Raw genomic sequence first — 21,147 nt, 5'->3', positions numbered from 1 at the left:
GTGTCTTATGATTTCAGATGTTTGAACTCCTGGTCCCCAGTTCATGGCACTATTTGAGGAGGTGGCACAGCCTTGCTGGAGGAAGTACATCAGTGAGGTAAGCTTTGAGAGTTCAAAGTCCTTCCCTGGTTCCAGTTTGCTCTTTCTGTTTATTGTTGACGGTGAGATCCATCAGCCTCAAGCACTGGCCGCCATGCCTGCCTGTTCTCATGTCTCCCTGTCACAATGGAGTTTCATCTCTCGGGAACTTTAAGCCCAAATAAACTGCTTCCTTCTATATGTTGTCTCGATCATGGGTCTTTTTCACAGCAACAGGAAAGTAGCTAATACAACTAGGTGCTTTGTTTGGGGCATCTATGTGGGGTACCTGCTTCGCCCTGTGGCCATCCTCTTACACACTGCCAAGGAGTTCTACTAAAGACCTCTGCCTTCACAGTGGAAGTTTACTTCACTGACTCATGAGATTGCATTGAGGTTCGATAGTCATAGCTAAAGGAATCTCAAATTTGCTTCTTGGTACTCTGCTATAACTCAGACTCAGAAATGATTAATCAAATTGCCTCAAAGGAAGGACAAAGTCTTGTGTGAAGTGCAGAGTTACATGTGTTGCTGAAGTCCTACACCTCACTTTCTAACTATAACCATGGTAAGCACATAATGGTTAAGAGTTATGGCTTCTTCAACTTCAAATTAAGAATAGGAAGAAGAGAATATTAGACATTGCATATTAGATTATGGAACTTAGGTATCAAATATTAGATATCTAAGTTAAGCAATCAAGAATATTTCGACTATTGTGGAATCTCACCAGGAATTCTGATTTAAAATAGACCCATCCTCCCTCAAGTTGTTTTTTGACAGAGAATTTTAGCACAGCCATAGAAACAGACCTAGGAGAGTCATAAAGATGAAAATAGCATTAACAATGCTAGAGATGCTGGGTTACTTCTACAAGCTCCCTCTTTCCTTAGCTAACAAATTGTTAGCAATCACTGGGTCTATTGGCAATGAACTAGGTAGCTTTACTTATCTACTTGATGAAACCGAGAACAGAATTGACTGAAGAAATATCTAAATCAGAAGTATAAGTCAGACTGTCTACCTGTACAGATCTCAGTGTTATGGTTGCTTCCTATATTAGCAATTTTCATAGAGAAACATTTCCACCTTGCACCATAACTACTCCAGGCAGTATGTTTCGGGAGGATGATAGTCCAGCCCCAGAATATCCCTAAGTTTGGCTAATCAGAACCCTAGCATACACAGAAGGGAAACTTCTAAAGCACAGACAGCTAAAATGGAGAGTAAGAAAGTTCTTGGCATTGTTCTCAGCACTAGGGCTACAGATGCATGTCCCCACGCTTGGCTTTGATGTGGGTGCTGGGAATCTCTTCATTCTATACAAATGCTTTACCCCTCGAACCATCTCCAGAGCCCTTCAGATGAAGATTTCAAAGTGTACTAGTGAAAATGATAAAAGAATATCCCTAAGTTTGGCTAATCAGAACCCTAGCATACACAGAAGGGAAACTTCTAAAGCACAGACAGCTAAAATGGAGAGTAAGAAAGTTCTTGGCATTGTTCTCAGCACCAGGGCTACAGATGCATGTCCCCACGCTTGGCTTTTATGTGGGTGCTGGGAATCTCTTCATTCTATACAAATGCTTTACCCCTCGAACCATCTCCAGAGCCCTTCAGATGAAGATTTCAAAGTGTACTTGCTTGTGTTTTAAATGACTCCAAGAAATAGATTCACTTTCGATTGTGGCATCACCCCAAGTCAAATGCACAAGCAGTTGACATTAAGAAATAAAGATTGTGAGGGAAAATGATGAAATCGAGCCCAAGAGGACAATTCATAGTGCCTATCAAGCAAAAAGTTAGCATTTTGAAGTGGTAGAGAAAATGGCAGCATTTAGACAGAGGAACCACAGTCAAACAAAAAACCCAAATTAATTAAATTAGAAATAATTCAAATTAAATCTGAAGGACTGATAGCATTTTTTTTCAGAAACATTATTATTAAAAATCCACAAGAATGGATAATTTCCTAGACAATGTGCTCTTCCAAGATATAAACAATATAAGCAAGAAATGAGGCTGGGAGAGTTATCGTTGCCTCCTTACAAAGAAAACACAAAGGCTGCACTCACTGTTGAATTCTATCAAACCTTTAAGGAAGATGTAACATCGACAGTCTTTAAAATGCTCCATGAAATGGAAAGAGAAAGAACACCACCAAATTCATTCTATGAAGCCAGTATAATTGTGTTTTCAGAAAGTGATAAGAAGAAAACGGGCAGGACTGTGGTTACATTCTAGGTCAGTCTTGGCAACATAACAAAGCAAAAATAAAAGTAAGAATATAAAACAAATGCCAGCCGTACCTGTGAGACAGTAGATTTGTTCGATAATCTTGATATTACCTGAAAGAACAAACAGAACGTTTAACACTTTAAGCCTCTTCAATGGAATACACATTTCAAGATGTGTGTTTTTGCGGGGAAGTAAAACATGTCTTCTAAAAGATACTTCTAAAGGGCCCCACCTTCTAGTACCTCTGCTAATCATTGTGTACTCATAACAGGAAGGGAAGGTCTATAGTCTATCACAGGACATAACATAGAATTCTACAACACATACAATATCAAGTTGAAGTTCACCATGAGATACAACATCAAGTTGATTGTCTCCCATGGGACACAGCTGGTGGGGGTCAACCTTCATTACAGTGAGCCGTGGCTATCCTGTCTTGGTGCCTCACTGGTTCCTTGACTTTGCTATCTTCCTATTGGTCTTTCCTTATCTCAAGCAGAGTTCTCTTGCTCTCCTTTAGCTTTGTGAAAGCAGTTGTCTGCGAAATACTCTTTGATTTGATTTCACTACTGTCCGTCAACCTTCCTTCTTGCTTGACTGCTGCAAAGAGACAAGATGACTTTTCTATCTCCTTTGTTTCATGCACTGAAGTATTCTGACTGGGGAAATGTCATAGGGAACACAGTCCTGGACTACTGAATTTGATTTTTTAAGGAGATGGCTTCTAAGAGTTTTATCATGGTTCAGTATGGGCAACACAAACTGGACTTGTGTGCTTTTTTTTGTGGTTGTTGTTGTTTTTCTATTTCTTTCTTCTTTCTTTCTTTCTTTCTTTCTTTCTTTCTTTCTTTCTTTCTTTCTTTCCTCTTTCTTTCTTCTTTCTTTCCTCCTTTCTCTTTCTTTCTTTCTTTCTTTCTTTCTTTCTTTCTTTCTTTCTTTCTTTCTTTCTTTCTTTCTTCCTTCCTTCCTTCCTTTGGGTGCAAGGGCAGGGGGTCCCAAGAGGTGGGGATCAGCAGACCTCGGATGACTGGGAAGTGTGACTAGGGTGCATTAGGCGAAATTCCCAAATAATTAATACAAATATTATGCTGGAAAAACAAAAGCTCCTATCACTCACACACACACACAAATTGCCAATAAAATTGAAACATGCTATTAGCTATTAGATTTCAATCTTAGAGTTGCAAAGATGTATCCTAGCATGACTTATTATCCCAGAATATAGAAGGTAAGTAAAATATGTATTTTCTATGATTTATAAAAGTCTGAAAAATTTGACATATTTCCAAAACATGCTTTGATACTACCCACATTCTTATTAAAAAAAAGAATTATAAGTTCTTATATTTTTATGTGGTAAGAGATGCTATAAATTAGCATAATTTTATTCACATGCACAAATACACTTGAAAATCATTCACATGGTGGTCCAGAAGTGTTTGTTAAATCTGTCTCCCATTCATCATTTTCCCCCTGAGATGATTAGAAAAGAAGATCTGCTATTTTTTTATGCACATGTGGCATCATTATTGCTGGGCAAATACATGTTTCATCAATGTTTAATTTTATGAAAGCAGTCAGGCCATTCTGCATCTGTTTAGTTGCCTAAATATGCATTAATCAGAAGCATTTTAGAAATAAGTTTGCAATAATTCCCCAAACAGTGACAAATAAGACAGCTGAATAATTAAAAATGTGAAAAACATGACAAAATTATGGTGCTCTTGATATTGTGGTAGACATGAAAATGTGTTTTCAAAGATTCTATTAGTTACAGCTTGATATAGAGAACAAACAGTGATATCCGAAGGTTTTGATACCCCCTTGTTAGATGTGTCTATCAAAAGATGAGAGAGATGGCTGCTTACAGTCATGGGATGTGATTGGGGCACCCAACTCCCAGTATCTTGACTTAAGGTTAATATGAATCTAAGTCTCAGGTATATTTTCTCAGGCATCCCTGTGTCTATGAGTCACCATTGGATTTCACTGGAAGATATGTAGCAGCATTTTTCCCCAATTAATTTATGTATTAATACAAGAAGCCTATGATTGGATAGGGAAAAGAGAGGCGGAGCTAAGAGTTTTCAGAGACACAGAGAGAGGACAGAGGAAGAGGAAAGGATGATGGAGGAAGAGCCAGAAGATCCAGATTCCTCATGGCTTTAAATATCTTATAAGGGATGGATAATTACAGGAAAATTTTTGTCTTATCTAGGTGGGCAATTTATATCAATATTAGTTGGCTCTGAGCTCATTGTGTGGGGTAAGAATTTCCTGATATAAATCTGACTTACAAATTCCAAGCTTCTAGAGTTTTCATTTTACCAGGTTACTGGGATTTGGGACCGATGACCACAGAGGGTGGATGAATGAGAATGTGAGCAGAACCCGTGGCAAGAGAACTGTGATTGGTCGTTGCATGGGACTAACCATGGAGGCTCCAATACTACTGAGGCAGAGAGTAGTTGGGTATAGCTTGGAACCTTACCTGTTTATTTTTTAATACTTCCTGAAACAAAGATATGTTATGATGCAGGAAGTCTGGGTCAGGTTTGAGACCAGACGTCTGTAATGCACTTCTGGGTGCTTCTGATACTGCTGACCATGGGTAAACTTGATGGAAAAATATCCCAGCTAGCATTATGGTTACTGTCATCCCTCGTCTGTTAGTTAAGAGTCCAGCATTTGACTAGTATCTTGACAAGTCAAGATTATGCCTATTTATTCTCATTGTGATCACATAAGGTAAGTACTTTCAAATCTCCCTGTTTCTAAATAGGAAAGACAGTACTAGACAATATAATGCCTTTCTTAAAGTTTTTGCAAGGCAGCAACTTATAAGCAGGTTAGCTGGTACAGGGGGCAAACACATTTATATGTACATACATACATATATACATATACACACTTATACGTATGTGGGTGTTTATAATTATAAACTTATAAATTATAAATTTATAATTTTCCATCACTTATAGACACTTTGAATAAATGTATTTACATATGATATCAATCACTTATGTTTAAAAGAGTACCATGTTAAATTCATTCTGGTAACAATTCATGCTTATCTAGCCTGCTAAAACTCAGGAATTTGTAGCTAAACTCGGCTCTAGAGCTTCTGCAACAATGGATTCCACACCTACTTGGTAACAAATACCTTGAGAATTTGAGAATATGTCTTTAACAAATCAGACTCTGGCATGCTAGCAGTAGTGGATGCATCTCTTTCAGTTAGTAGTGGGTGGGGTACAACAACCCAGTCTTATGGACATGTACAAGGTCAACCCAGTCCACTTCAGCTCCATAAGTTGCCTATGTTTCTATGGATGATCCCACACCTGTGTGCATACAGGCAGCACTAATTTGACTCAGTGGGTAATATACTTAAAAGATAATCAAGAACATGAAGTAAGGAGGGAAAAGATGGTGGGAGATTCAGGAAGAGTTAGATAGGAGAAAGCCAGGGTAGATATGCTCAAAATACATTGCACACAAGCATGAAGTTCTCAAAGAAGAAAAAAAAAAGCAGAAAAGGAAAGAGACCACAGAGAGTTTGGGGAGATGAAATAACTTGCCTATGTCTCCATTACGTTAACAGAAGACTCTACCAGTAACCTTGTACATTGGTTTAGCTTTATCAGCTTAACATAAACTAGAGTCATCTGCAAAGACAGAACCTCAATTGAAAAAAAGAAAAACCTTCATCTGACTGGCCAGTAGGTAAGTCTCTGGTGCATTTTCTTGATTAAAGACTGAAGTGGAAGGGACCAGGTCACAGTAGGTGATGCCACCTCAGAGCCCATGATCCTGTGGTGTATATGAATGGTAATAAGACAGTAAAATGAAAAGCAAACGAGTGAGCCTCGTTATCCACGGTCTCTGCTTCAGTTCCTACCTCCAGGTTTCTGCCTTTAGCTCTTGCACTGGCTTCCCTTGATGGGCTGTGCTGCTATAGTATAATATACATAAACCCTCTCTTCTGCAAGCTTGTTTTGCTCATGGGTTTTATCATGGTAATAGGAAGCGAACTAAGACAACTAGCTTCCAGACTCCTAGTTCTCCAGAACTTTCCATGTATTTCTTCCAGTATGAAATGAGTTTACTGGGCAGAAAGACATGAAATTAAAGGAGTTGATGGTTGCTATAAAGCAGGTCTCCTATACCCCCCATAAAATGTATAGTAATGGGTCACTCAACACTGGTTACACCTTTTGGAGGTTTTAGATCTTCCTAGAATTCTGAATGCTTAGCCATTTTCTCCCCAGGGAAAATGTGAATTCAATCTCAGGATGAAAAATTATTTATTAACACCATGTCCTTTCTCCAGGAGACTGAAAGCTTTGGGCAACTTGAAGTTCTTCCTACAATAGACTTTACATCTTCTGGAAAACAGGAAGGTCTTCTAGCTATCATGAATGGGTAACCAGACAAAGAAAACAAACAACAAAGAAACAAGCAAACGAGGGATGTAGAGATGGGGAATGTTAAAAAAATGTCATAAATCAGATATGAAAAATGGAGGTCAGCTGTCATTTAGATTTATTCCCAGCTCCAGCAGCAGGAGGATTCTCTTGGGAAGTCCTTGTAGCCCTATCCCTGCCCCATCACCTGTGTGGTTTCACTTCTCTCCAGGCTCATGCCTAGCAATGAACTACATCCATCATATTTGTCAGTATGATCCCTTAGCAACCTCCTATTCTCTAGTTTCTCTGTACCCTGATTGTCTGGAACCAGTCCATGCAGCTAGCAGCCATCTTGGGTGCTGGTGGTTAAGTCTCCTTGGCCCCACCCTCTATGTTACTTGCCTACACACTTGCTCCAGCAAGCAGCCACAGAGTCATCACTTTGAGTCTGCGTGGCAGATTGTCTTGAGATGTGACTCAGGCATCACAACTGTCTTCACCCTAGAGAAGGCTCCCCCCAGTAGCCACCAAACTGAAATGACCCCAGCCTCCTCACTGAGTGTCTGAGAGAATAAGCTTCAAATACCTCCTATCTGACTTGAAATCAGCAAAGATAGGCTAACAAAAATCCAGAGTTAAACTCCCACTCAACACTGGTGAACCAGAAACTGAACCAAACATGCACTAACAACTTTACCTTAGATGCTTAAGGCCTAGCACAACAATAAAAGAAATATGAAAACCCAAGAAAATATATCTCTCCAAAGACCATTAATCCTGTAAGAATTTCCTCCAACAAGAACTACCAAGATGAATCTGGAGACAGAATTTACAAGTACAACTATAAATATGTTAATTGCGAAGCTGAAAGAGGAATAAACATCTGAATGAAATGAAAGAGGGCAGGAGGGAAAAACCCTCTCTAATTGAAGTTCAAGAAAACACACAGCATGGACTGAATGGAGCGATGAAAGTGAGTCAGAACTTTAAAAATGAGTCCGACTTCAGCAAAGGCACTGAAAGAGACAAGCTAATTGAACATGGGAATGAAAAAATGCAAGGAAATCTCATCAACAGACTAAGCCACACAGAAGACCGAATATCAGGACATGAAGAAGAATTGGAGCAGCCAATTAAAGAAAATGATACTTTTGGGGGGTTGAAGAGATGGTTCACCAGTAATGAATCCATATTTATGTCAATCCAGATTATTTAACTCAGCAGAACTAGCTGCCAGGTTTTAAGGAGAAATAACTTTCCATGGTATTAGCAGGCCAAGGGAATCCATGACCACCAAAACTATCACCATAGCGAATACTAGAAGGAATAGTTAGAGGTAAAGAGGAAGATAATCAAGAGGCTACAGAAAGTCAACATGATAACTGAACATGAACTGCATATGTGCATCATAGCATAGAATCTTCAGATTTGACTGTGTAGCCTGGAATGCCTGAAGAAGCCAGGGAAGTAGAAATGGTCATACTTGACACAGGATGCTTAATTCATATTATCCTAAAGTTCTTCAACCTTCTTGGGAGATGGTTTTGTGCTCTGTGTATTCAGATGCTGAATGTTATGCCCAGACAACTGGTTGTAGTCCAGATGAAGGCACTGTCAAGCATCTGTGGTTTCTATGTTATATAAAAATTGTTTCCCATCACCTCTGATTGGCAGAAGAGATAGGGTGAGACCTTCAATCCAAAGTCCGAAAGGAAACCAGAGAATAGAGAAGGGCCACCAGGAAAAAAAGTTGTAGAAAGACCATGTGAATGGTCCAGGAGGATTTGCCATTAGATCTCAATGATAGAGCAGCCGTGAGGACACACACGTACCAGCATGAGGCAGGCAAGACTCAGAGGCAGGTAAAGGACCATTAGATTCGGTAGCAGTAGCCTAATCATGTTAGAATAGATCAGAATCTGACTAGCTATTAATGCTTACAGCTTGTTAATAAAAATACCAGGTCTGTCTTTTCTCTGGAGCTAAAATGGGTTAGAGAGGACATAGAAATTCCCTGTAGTTATTTGGGAGCAAATGGAGGCATAGAAACCCCCCTAAGAATGACATTTACACAACTCCTCAATTATTCAATTAGAATTTCCTCGGACAGAGAAAATATAAACAAAATATACGTGTACGGATATATCACAATAAAACGGATCCTTTTGGATTGCTAACTTAAAAAAGATTAAAAAAAATATCTAAAATTCTTTTCCTGAAAAGGATTCTTTCTGGTTTCCTTCCTCTATTTTGCTCATGCACAGTTTAGTGCGTCCCCTGAATTCTGAATGATAGTGCCAGGGCAGGAATTGTGGAGGACAAGGCCGTTGTCATGGAAGGTTGATGTCTCTGTTTTCAGACGATCTGAGAAGTTTATCAGGAGTACAGAGGCATTGTTAATAACCCCTCCTTACTCGCATCAGATTCCATCAAGAAACTGAACTATTAAGGACTTGACTACTATGAAATTGAAGGAAGCCCATCTTCATGGGACCCTTGGGTGGACCACACATTCTAAACTATACAGAGGTCAGTGGTCAAGAATGGTAGAAATTTACCAGCACTGTGTCATTGGTGTACACACCAGAACTTATAAGGCAGTGTATGGTTCTGCATATGTACTCTCAGCCCTGCAATCTTATAGACACCAGGATGGGCTGTTTTCTACAGGGAAGTTTTCTACAGCTAAATGGGAAATGAAATGTGGACCATTCTTCTTTTAGCTGACTCAAGATATCTTCAGAGAGAAGGAATAAAGTTCTTTATTTAGCAAAGTAATTATCCCATAGTTCATCATCTTCACCATTACAGCAATGCACACAATATCAGTGGTATTTTGGATAAGAATATAAATGAAGCACATTCACAATAAAACCTCATAACTCACATTGTTACAATACACATTAGTAAAAGAATAACTGATTGCCACATAATAGAGCCATATAGCCAATTGAGGAGTACACTTTTCATCTCTTATCCACTTTTCAATGAGAGACGTAAGTGGGGTGTAAATAGGTAGTAAAATGACATCAGTAGAAATCCTTCATTTAGAGAGTGAAAACTCTGTGAGGCCCTTCTGGTCCCTGCCTCCCTCTGCCCACAGTGCTCAGCATATTCCTGTCCTAGGTAATAGAGAGATGATGTTCAGTTCTGAGAGAGAGAGAGAGAGAGAGAGAGAGAGAGAGAGAGAAAAGCATTTGTACTCTGTGGGGCTGCTGATCATCACATCAGCTTCCTCATTCACAAGAGATTCTCACATAGAATTAGAGTTGGAAAAGTAGTCCTTACATTGTCACATTTGTTAAGCATACTGTCTGCATTAAGAGCGGATCATGCCAAGAAGTGTTAATTATATTTTACTGACATGTCAACTATAAACTAAAGTTTCGGTTAATGTGGGGAATGGGGCATTATGGCATTTCGAATCAGCAGCTGAGCTAGGTCACAGTTACCTTAGCATTAACTGGGCACCTTCAACTTGAAATCAGAACATGTGGAGCCCTTCACAAACCAGCCATATTCTTTTTACATGCAGATTCCCACCCAATCACCCTTCTGGGCATTCTATACCATAGAGCCACGGTTGTCTGCATAACACCAAATGAAGGCCTTCATATAACAAAATGACTTCACTTTGCCGTACAATTTGTCTCAACTCTATTATTTATTTCCTGTTTAAAAGAAAGATAGAAGTTGGGCATCATGGCACATGCCTTAAATTCCAGCACTCAGGAGGCAGAGGCAGGTGGATACCTGGTCTGCATAGTTCTAAGACAGCCAGAGCTACACAGTGAGACCCTGTCTCAAAAAAGAAAAAGAAACAGAAAAAGAAAGAAGGAAAAGACAAAAAAGAAAGAAGAAAAGACAGGTTCAAATGTTCATAGGTACAAATAGCATTAGTCAGACTTTGAAACTTGGCACAATTTAAGTCAAGTGTGCATATCTCTAAATTCAACTATAAGAAATATGAAGTTTTAGACTAAATGGAAATTCACAGGCCTTCTTTATTCTTTTTTAGAAGCTTTGGAAAAGAGGATGTTTTTAGAAAGTGCTATAAAAATTGTGGCTTATGTGAGTATAGAATGAAGTTGTATTAAAAAAACAAAACGAAACCTTGGTAGCAATTACTCAGCAATGATCCATGAGTTTTAATGATTTCAAGCTTGAGAAGCTAATTTTCAAATCACTGATTTGAGAGTTAAGCAGCTTGAGCCATCTAGTGAAAATGCACCACTGAAAATAACTGTTCAACTGATTCCCTTACCCTCAGAGAACTGCCTCTGCTCAGGTTCTGATGGTCCCTGGTTAGTCTATACACTCTCCTGGTGAGGAAGCACAAGTGCAGGGCTCATAGGCATTCAGGATGCCCTCTGAGAATTTTCCTTCTGAGCCAATCAGTCAAACAAGATGCCTGGTTTGATGTGAGAAATCTATAAATTCCATCTCACAATGGTTCTCTCTATATTCATATAAGACATAAAGCATAGCATGCTGCCCAGGAAGCCAATTATACAGTGAACGGGAGAGTTGTACCATTCTTTTTGTTGAAGACTGCTGGAGTCAGCAGATTGAGAGGGGGCACTGTACTTATTTGTACTAAAGTAACATTGTAAAGCTCACTTAGCCACAAGGAAGTTATCATAGAGGGCAACTGGTGTGTTCTACATGACAGATGCACATGTATGTTTGCTTAAGAAATCTCTGAAATGTCAGCCTGAGGAAGTGCCTTCACACTTTTCCCCAGATCCTCCGTGGTTGCCACCTGAGAAAGGAATCCTCATGGTTAGTACAATGCAAGGCTTCTAAGGTGAGTGTTGTCCTATTCTGGGTGACGACACATGTGTAGGATGAGGAAAATATGATTGGCTAATTACATCTTGGTTAAAAATGCATGTCTGTGAAAATTTTCAATGAAATTAAGATGATGAAATTTAGGATGAACCATGCCTGAGGTGGTATTTATTCTTTCCCACTGGGACTCAAGGATGGACGCTGCCAGAATAAAATAATTATATCATAAAATACACCTGACACACTTTCAATTTTCACCCTGGCACTTTTTTCCAATAATATCTCCACTCAAACTGCTTTCTTTTTGGAAGAAAATAAAAATGATCTCCCAGTTCTTCACACATTAATGTGCACTTTCTATTTCCTTCCCTAAGCAATTTTAAATTTTGATCCTGAGCTTTCTTTGGAAGTGAGACAATGCCTTAATCTCTTCAAATAAATAGTGAAGAATCAAAGGGTGAGGTTTGTGGGAAGAGGAGGTGAACAAGCACCTTTTTCTGAATCCAACTAAATGAACGAGTTAGACTGATCACATGAGAACAGGAAAGCTTGGTTCTAATTTTCAATTTGCTGCACTCGAGAACTACCTGAGAAGAGAATCTGGATGAAAGATTGTCTGGGTAAGATTGGCCAGTAGAAGTGTCAGGAGAAAGCTAGCTGAGCACTAGGCATGCACACACTTATTCTCTTCCTGCTTTTGACTGTGGATATGACTGACCAGCAGCTTCAAATGCCTGTACCCTAGATTTCCTCACAAAGGTGTACAGTAACATGGAATTGTGAGATTAAAGAAACCATTTCTCTTAAGACCTCCACCACAAAACATGAAAAGGACACCAAGAGAGAAATCTAGTCACAAAGTCCCATTCCCAAAGAATTGGAGAATCACAGTGACACTCAGCAGAGTGGGCCTCCACTTATAAATGTAGAGGACAGCTTCTCGTCTGCTATCTGTACCCACACGCCGAGGCTGTTCCACAGCCCACTATGCACGGGTCCCATCAGGACCCAGATGTGCTTTCACTCCTGGGCTCAGAGGTAAGATAGCCACTTTCTCTCCAATAACTGTCTAGAGCAGGGTGACAAGGAACACACAGGGTACAGGAACAGTGAAATAGCTGGGACAGGATCCTTACAGTCTCCATCTGCACCTAGGAGCTAGGGCTATTCCACCAGGAATATGCCCTCTGTACACAGGTTCCACCAGGAGAGAGCTGGTCTCCCAGGAGTGCCGACACAGGCTAACAGACCCACAGGAGGAACAAGCTCTAGCCAGAGACAGTAAGAACATCTAACACCAGAGATAATCAGACGGTGAAAGGCAATCACAGGAACCTTACCAACAGAAATCAATACTAATTGGCACCATCAGAATCTAGTTCTCCTACCACAGCAAGTCCTGGATACCCCAACACACCAGAAAAGCAAGATGTGGATTTAAAAATCACATCTCATGATGATGATAGAGGATTTTAAGAAGACATAAATACCCCCCTTAAAGAAATACAAGAGAACACAGGAAAACAGGTAGAACTTAAAGAGGAAACATAAAAATCCCTTAAAGAAACGGGTGAAGGAATTGAACAAAACCATTCAGTATCTAAAAGTGGAAGTAGAAACAATAAAGAATTCACAAAGGGAGATAACTCTAGAGATAAAAACCTAGGAAAGAGATCAGGAGTCATAGATGCAAAAGCATCACCAACAGAATACAAGAGATCGAAGAGAGAATCTCAGGCACAGAAGATACCATAGAAAACAATGACACAACAATCAAAGAAAATGCATAATGCAAAAATCTCCTAACCCTAAACATCCAGGAAATCCAGGACACAATGAGAAGACCAAACCTAAGGATAATAGGTATCCAAGAGAGCGAAGATTCCCAGCTTAAAGAGCCAATCAGTATTTTCATCAAAATTATAGAAGGAAACTTCCCTAACCTAGTGAAAGAGATACCCATGAAGATACAAGAAGTCTACAGAACTCTGAATAGATTGGACCAGAAAATAAATTCCTCCCATCACATAATAGTCAAAACACCAAATGCACAAAACAAAGAAAGAATATTAAAAGCAGTAAGGGGAAACGGTCAAGTAACATAGAAAGGCAAACCTGTCAGAATTACACCAGACTTCTTGCCAGAGACTATGAAAGCCAGGAGATCCTGGGCAGACATCATACAGACCCTAATAGAACACAAATATCAGCGCAGACTACTATACCCAGCAAAACTCTCAATTACGTTAGGTGGAGAAACCAAGACATTCCATGACAAAAACAAATTTACACAATATCTCTCAACAAATCCAGCCCTTCATAAAATAATCAATGGAAAAGTCCAACACAAGGAGGGAAAATAATCTTCTTTTAACAAACCAAAAGAAGAAAGCCACAAAACCCACAATTCTATCTCTACAACAAAAATAACAGGAAGCAACAATGTTTTTTCCTAACTATTTCTTAATATCAATGGACTCAATTCCCCTATAAAGAAACATAGACTTGGTCTTGCGAAGATCATATGCCCCAGTACAAGGGAATGCCAGGGCCAGGAAGCGGGAGTGGGTGGGTTGGGTAGCAGGGCAGGGGGAGAGTATAGGGGACTTTCAGGATAGCATTTGAAATGTAAATGAAGAAAATATCTAATAATAATAATAATAAAAAACATAGATTAACAGACTGGATATGTAAACAGGACCCAACATTTTGCTGCATAAAGGAAATGTACCTCAGTGTCAAAGATAGACACTAACTCAGAGTAAAAGGCTGGAAACCAATTCTACAAGCAAATGGTCCCAAGAAACAAGCTGGTGTAGTCATTCTAATATCGAATAAAATCGATTTTCAACCTAAAGTAATCAAAAATGATAAGAAAGGATACCTCATACTTATCAAAGGAAAAAAAAATCTACCAAGAAGAACTCTCTATTTTGAACAGCTATGCTCCTAATGTAAGGGCACCAACATTTATAATAGAAAATTTACTAAAGCTCAAAGCACATATTGCACCATATACACTTCAATACCCACTCTCTGCAATAGACAGATCATGGAATCAGAAACTAAACAGAGATACAATGAAAATCACAGAAGTTATGAACCAAAAGAATTTAACAGGTATCTATAAAACATTTCATCCTAAATCAAAAGAATATGCCTTCTTCTCAGCACCTCATGCTACTGTCTCTAAAACTGATCATATAATCTGTCACAAATCAGACTCAACAGATTTAAGAAGATTGAAATGATCCCATGCCTCCTATCAGATCACTACAGGTTAAGGTTGGTCTTCAATAGAAACAAAAACAACAGAAAGCCCACATACACATGGAGACTGAACAAAGCTCTATTCAATAACTTGGTCAAAGAAGAAATAAAAAAAGAAATTAAATACTTTTTCGAATTTAATGAAAATGGATGTACAACACTACCCAAACTTATGGGACACAATGAAATCAATCCTAAGACGAAAACGCATAGCTCTGAGTGCCTCCAAAATGAAACTGGAGAGAGCACACACTAGCAGTTTGACAGCACAGCTGAAAGCTCTAGAATGAAAAGAAGCAAACTCACCCAAGAGGAGTAGATGGCAGGAAATGATCAAAATCGAGGCTGAAATCAACCAAGTAGAAAGGAAAGATCTGTACAGAGAATTAACCAAAGCAGGAGCTGGTTCTTTGGGAAAATCAACAAAATAAACCGTTAGCCAGACTAACTAGAGGGCACAAGGGCAGTATCCTAATTAACAAAATCAGATATGGAAAGGGAGACATAACAACAGAAACTGGGGAAATCTAAAAAAAAATATATCATCAGATTCTACTAAAACAGCCTATATTCAACAAAACTGGAAAATATGGATGAAATGGACAATTGTCTAGATAGATTACAGGTACCAAAGTTAAATCAGGATCAGATAAATGATTCAAACTATACCATATCCCCTAAAGAAATAGAAACAATCATTAATAGTCTCTGAATGAAAAAGAGCCCAGGACTAGATAGGTTTAGTGCAGAGTTCTATCAGACCTTCAAAGAAGATNTNATACCAATACTCCTCAAACTATTCAACAAAATAGAAACAGAAGGTACTCTACCCAATTTGTTCTATAAAGTCACAATTACTCTGATACCTAAATGACACAAAGACCCAACAACCCAAGAGAGAACTTCAGACCAATTTTCCTTATGAATATCAATGCAAAAATACTCAATAGAATTCTCTCAAATCAAATCCAAGAACACATCAAATACCATCCATTATGATCAAATAGGATTCATCCCAGGGATGCAGGGATAGTTCAATATAGGGAAATTCATCAATGTAACCCACTATATAAACAAACTCAAAGAAAAAAATATGATAATTTCATCAGTTGCTGAGAAAGCATTTGACAAATTCCAACAACCCTTCAAGATAAAAGACTTGGAAAGATCAGGAATTCAAGGCACATACCTAAACATAATAAAAGCAATATACAGCAAACCAGTAGCCAACATCAAACTAAATGGAGAGACACTTGAAGCAATCCCACTAAAATCAGGAACTAGACAAGGCTGTCCACTTTCTCCCTACCTATTCAATATAGTACTCAAAGTTCTAGCCAGAGCAATTAGACAACAAAAGGAAATGAAAGGAATAGAAACTGGAAAGGAAGAAGTCAAAATATCACTATTTGTAGATGATATGATGGTATACTTAAGTAACCCCAAAAATTCCACCAGAGAACTCCTAAACCTGATAAACAACTTCAGCAAAGTAGCTGAGTATAAAATTAACTCGAACAAATCAGTGGTCTTCCTCTATACAAAGGATAAACAGGCTGAAAAAAATTTAGGGGAACAATACCCTTCCCAGTAGTCACAAATAATATAAAATACATTGGTGTGACTCTAACTAAGCAAGTGAAAGATCTGCATGACACGAACTTCAAGTATCTGAAGAAAGAAATAGAAGATCTCAGAAGATGGAAAGATCCCCCAGGATCATGGATTTGATCATGGATCATTTGACAGGATTTGATAGTAAAAATGGCCATCTTGCTGAAAGCAATCTATAGATTCAATGCAGTCCCCATCAAAATTAAAACAATTCTTCACAGAATTAGAAAGAGCAATTCACAGATTCATCTGCATTAACAAAGAACCTAGGATAGCAAAAACTATTCTCAACAACAAAAGAACTTCTGGTGGTATCACCATCCTTGACCTCAAGCTGTTCTATAGAGCAATTGTGATAAAAACTGCATGGTATTGGTATAGTGACAGGCAGGTAGATTAATGGAATAGAATTGAAGACCCAGAAATGAACCCACACAACTATGGTCACTTGATCTTTGACAAAGGAGCTAAAACCATCCAGTGGAAAAAAAGACAGCATTTTAAACAAATGGTTTTGGCTCAACTGGTGGTTATCATGTAGAAGAATGTGAATTAATCCATTCTTATCTCTTTGGTCAAAGCTCAAATCCAAGTAGGTTAAGTACCTCCACATAAAACAAGATACACCGAAACTAATAGAAAAGAAAGTGGGGAAGAGTTTCGAGCAAATGGGAATAGGGAAAACATCCCTGAACAGAACACCAATGGCTTGTGCTGTAAGATCAAGAATCGACAAATGGCACCTCATAAAATTGCAAAGCTTCTGTAAGGCAAAGGACACTGTCAATAGGACAAAACGACAACCAATGGATTGGGAAAAGACCTTTTCCCATCCAACATCTGATAGAGGGCTAATATCCAATATATACAAAGAACTCAAGAAGTTAGACTCCAGTGAACCAAATAACCCTATTAAAAATGGTGTACATACCTAAACAAAGAATTCTCACCTGAGGAATACCAAATGGCTGAGAAGCACCTGAAGAAGTGTTCAGCATCTTTAGTCACCAGGGAAATGCAAATCAAAACAATCCTGAGATTCCACTTCCCACTAGTCAGAATGACTAAGATCAAAAACTCAGATCACAGCAGATGCTGGCAAGGATGTGGAGAAAGAGGAACACTCCTCCATTGCTGGTGGGATTGCAAACTGGTAAAACCACTATTGAAATCAGTTTGTCAGTTCCTCAGAAAATTGGACGTAGTACTATCTGAGGCCCCAGCTATAACACTCCTGGGCATATACCCAGAAGATGCTCCAACATGAATAAGGACACATGCTCCACTATGTTCATAGCAGCCTAATTTATCCAGAAGCTGGATAGAACTGAGATGTGCCTCAACAGAAGAAAGGATACAGAAAATGTGGTACATTTACACAATGGAGTACTCCTCAGCTATTAAAAATGATGAATTCATGAAATTCTTAAGCAAATGGATGAAACTAGAAAATATCATCCTGAGTGAGGTAACCCAATCACAATAGAACATGCATGATATGCACTCACTGTTAAGTGGATATTAGACCAGAAGCTCAGAATACCCAAGATTTAATTCACAAACCACATGAAACTCAAGAAGAAGGAAGGCCAAAGTGTGGGGGCTTCAGTCCTTCTTAGACAGGGGAACAAAATACCCATGGAAGAAATTACAGAGACAAAGTATGGAGTAGAGACTGAAGGAACGACCAACCAGAGACTGCCCTACCTGGGGATCTACCCCATATACAGTCACTAAACCCACATACTATTGTGGATGCCAAGAAGTGCTTGCTGACAGGAGCCTGACATGGCTGTCTCCTGAGAGGCTCTGCCAGAGCCTGACAAATACAGAATTGGATGCTCACAGTCAACCATTGGACCTAGCACAGATTCCCCAGTGGAGGAGCTAGAGAATGGACCCAAGGAGCTGAAGGGGTTTGCAGTCCCCTAGGAGGAACAACAATATGAACTAACCAGTACCCCCAGAGCTCCCAGGGACTAAACCACCAACCAAAGAGCACACATGGTGGGGCTCATGGGTCCTGCTGCATATGTAGCAGAGGATGGCCTTGTAGGTCATCAATGGGAGGAGATATCCTTGGTCCTGTGAAACCTCTATGCCCCTGTGTATGGGGTTGCCAGGGCCAGGAAGCAGGAGTAGGTAGGTTGGCGATCAGAAGGAGGGGGTGGGATAGGTGTTTTTCATAGGGGAAACCAGGAAAGGGGATAACATTTGAAATGTAAATAGAGAAAATATCTAATAAAAAAAGAAAAGAAATATAGAGGACAGATAGGACAAATCTATTGTGAATGGGCATAGCATTCACAGTGGGCCATTCTTACAAAGGCCGAATTCAATCATGTATAGACTTCTACACATAGATTGCTGTTTTATCTGTGGTGTGTGTGTGTGTGTGTGTGTGTGTGTGTGTGTCTTGTTCTTTTTAAAAGTATTTTTCTAATTTTCTCTGTGTTCTAAGTTTATGTCCATGTTACCAAACCCAAACTACATGGGGAAGATGCATGCGTGAGTGCTCTCAGGAACTATGTTCTTTGATTTCCATTATTTAACCTTTCTACCTATTGTATGGGACCTCTTGCTAGCCTGTTTCTTTGGGGTTTGCAGGATACCTACAACATTCCATCTTTTGGAGGACTCTGGCTTTAGAACTCTGAGTATTAATTCTAATCCCAGTGATAACCCTAACTATGGATCTAATGTTTAAGGCTTACAGATTCTCATTCATGGCTCTCTGACAGAATTCTGTTTGTTTTTCTTCCACATATGAGGCCAGCTTTTGTACTAATCATGAAGATGGATATGTGACTAGTAGGTTCAAAGAGAAATGTAACCTATGTACTAATAGTAATATGATGCAAAGGTATTTCATTTGACGGGCTAGACCTGGGAGTGTTTATGGATGCTGGGAAATGCAGTGACAGAGAATAGTCGCCATATGTTCTGCTTTCAAAGACTCTAATCTTAACAGAAGAAAATGTAAGGGGGATTACCACATCACGAAAAGCTTAATGTCTTGCAGATGTTTATCTTAGAGTTTTCCTTAATCATTTCCCTCAATGACATGGAACCAAAGCCTTTAAATCTCATTCAGTTCTTGAAACGTACCTTCCTACCTCAATCTAGTTTTCTGGTTCATAATTTCAAATCTTTCCCAATATATATTTTGCATATTTTTTGAGTCATGTTTCTGACTTCTTGGCTGCTGTTCCCTCCACTCAAAGCAACCATTCTTTTGTTCCCAGAATGCTGGTTTTAAATTGGTGAACATTGGAATACATAGCTTGAATTCCATCAGAGTGTAGACTGTAAGCTCTGCCTGCTGAGCACAGTCTGCTGTACTATAAGCAGGCTGTCTTTGCCATATGCTGTTCTTTCTGCTGCCTCTATCCTTTTGGGGAACTTCATGGAAAAAATAGTATGGAGGCTGTTTATCCTGGGATTTTGTGATTTGTTTTTAATTTTCATTTTATGTCTACCAACTTAGCTCGCTTACAACTGCTTTGATCACTCCACCCACTTCCTTCTGCTGTAACAGCTGAGCCAGGGTTTGAGATTAGGAGACTATCAGGAAATGTCCCAGGTGACTAAGGATGGACTGTGAAATGTTCCTCGACTCACACAGCTCCAAGCAAAGAAATGTTAGCTGTAACAAAGCATTCAGGATTATTCTACCAGCTCCCATGGGAGTAAATTCTAAAGGAAAGAACACTCAAGTAATGCATTTGTAGTTTGGCTAAGAAGTGTGAACAAAACCTAAACTAAAATATAGTGCTTTATTCATTTACAGACTCAATCTTTCAGCACAAGCATATAGTACATGAGTGTGTTGGCGTCTCTAAGAATTACCAAAAATGTGTTATTTGTTGGCAACTGTGATATGCTCATTATTTAAAGAGTATCCTAGGGAGGTGTTTATTCAGTTTAATTACGAGTTTAAACTTCTTACTTGGATAAATCTGAGACCACAAAAGAGTTAGCATAGCATTTGGTATATTTGAAATGACCATGAAGCGGATATTTCACATGTTTTCTCTTTACAAACATGGAGCAAAAGAAGGGAGGGGATAAAGGAAAGCAGTCGACACAGTCTGAAAAACACATTTGTGAAAGGGAAGAAATTCTCCAAGAGTGAGACCACAATCCTGGAATCACTAATGAATGAATGTTTGTAAGCAAATAGGAGCACATATACTACAGGGAAGAAATTCTCCAAGAGTGAGATCACAATCCTGGAATCACTAATGAATGAATGTTTGCAAGCAAATAGGAGCACATACACTACAGGGAGAGAAAAAGATAGATGACCAAGGCAGAGTATATCACCATCTTTCTTTGCCTTTAGTTGAGAGATATACTTCTGGAAATACTTAGTTGCACTAGGCTTTTAAAGGGATAAGTCAAATACAATTCAGGCTAAGAGGTGTCGAGATGAATGTGATTGGAAGCCATCGTCACCTCCAGACTGAAGCATGTCCAGAGCAGACCAGGCCTCTTCTTCTTGAGGTGGAGGATATTCTCAGATCAATCTACCAGGTTTTATTCAGAAGACTGGAATTTGATTAGGTTAAAATCCTTCACTAATTTTGAAATCTCAAGGAGTATATTACTCAGACACTCAGTTGCCATGTCTAATGAGCACGATCCAAACTCTCAGAGATGAAAAAAATAAATTAAAAGATCTACTGTAGCAAATCAAACATAATATATAACTAGTAGATACTGGCATCTTTTCCTCTATAGTTGG

At 39.0% G+C, this 21,147-nt stretch overlaps 1 protein-coding gene across 1 annotated transcript in view; it reads right to left on the bottom strand.

The window, feature by feature from the left end:
* Kcnh8 (potassium voltage-gated channel subfamily H member 8) overlaps nucleotides 1–21,147 on the bottom strand; it is a 365,093-nt gene that overhangs the window by 24,742 nt on the left and 319,204 nt on the right. The window contains exon 12 of the mRNA XM_021218046.1: nucleotides 2,388–2,426. Coding sequence (XP_021073705.1) covers nucleotides 2,388–2,426 — 39 coding nt within the window. The remainder of the gene's footprint in view (nucleotides 1–2,387; nucleotides 2,427–21,147) is intronic.

The sequence above is a fragment of the Mus pahari genome, chromosome 18 (assembly GCF_900095145.1).
Source record: "Mus pahari chromosome 18, PAHARI_EIJ_v1.1, whole genome shotgun sequence".
Lineage (NCBI taxonomy): Eukaryota > Metazoa > Chordata > Mammalia > Rodentia > Muridae > Mus > Mus pahari.
This window is presented reverse-complemented; position numbering and strand designations above follow the sequence as displayed.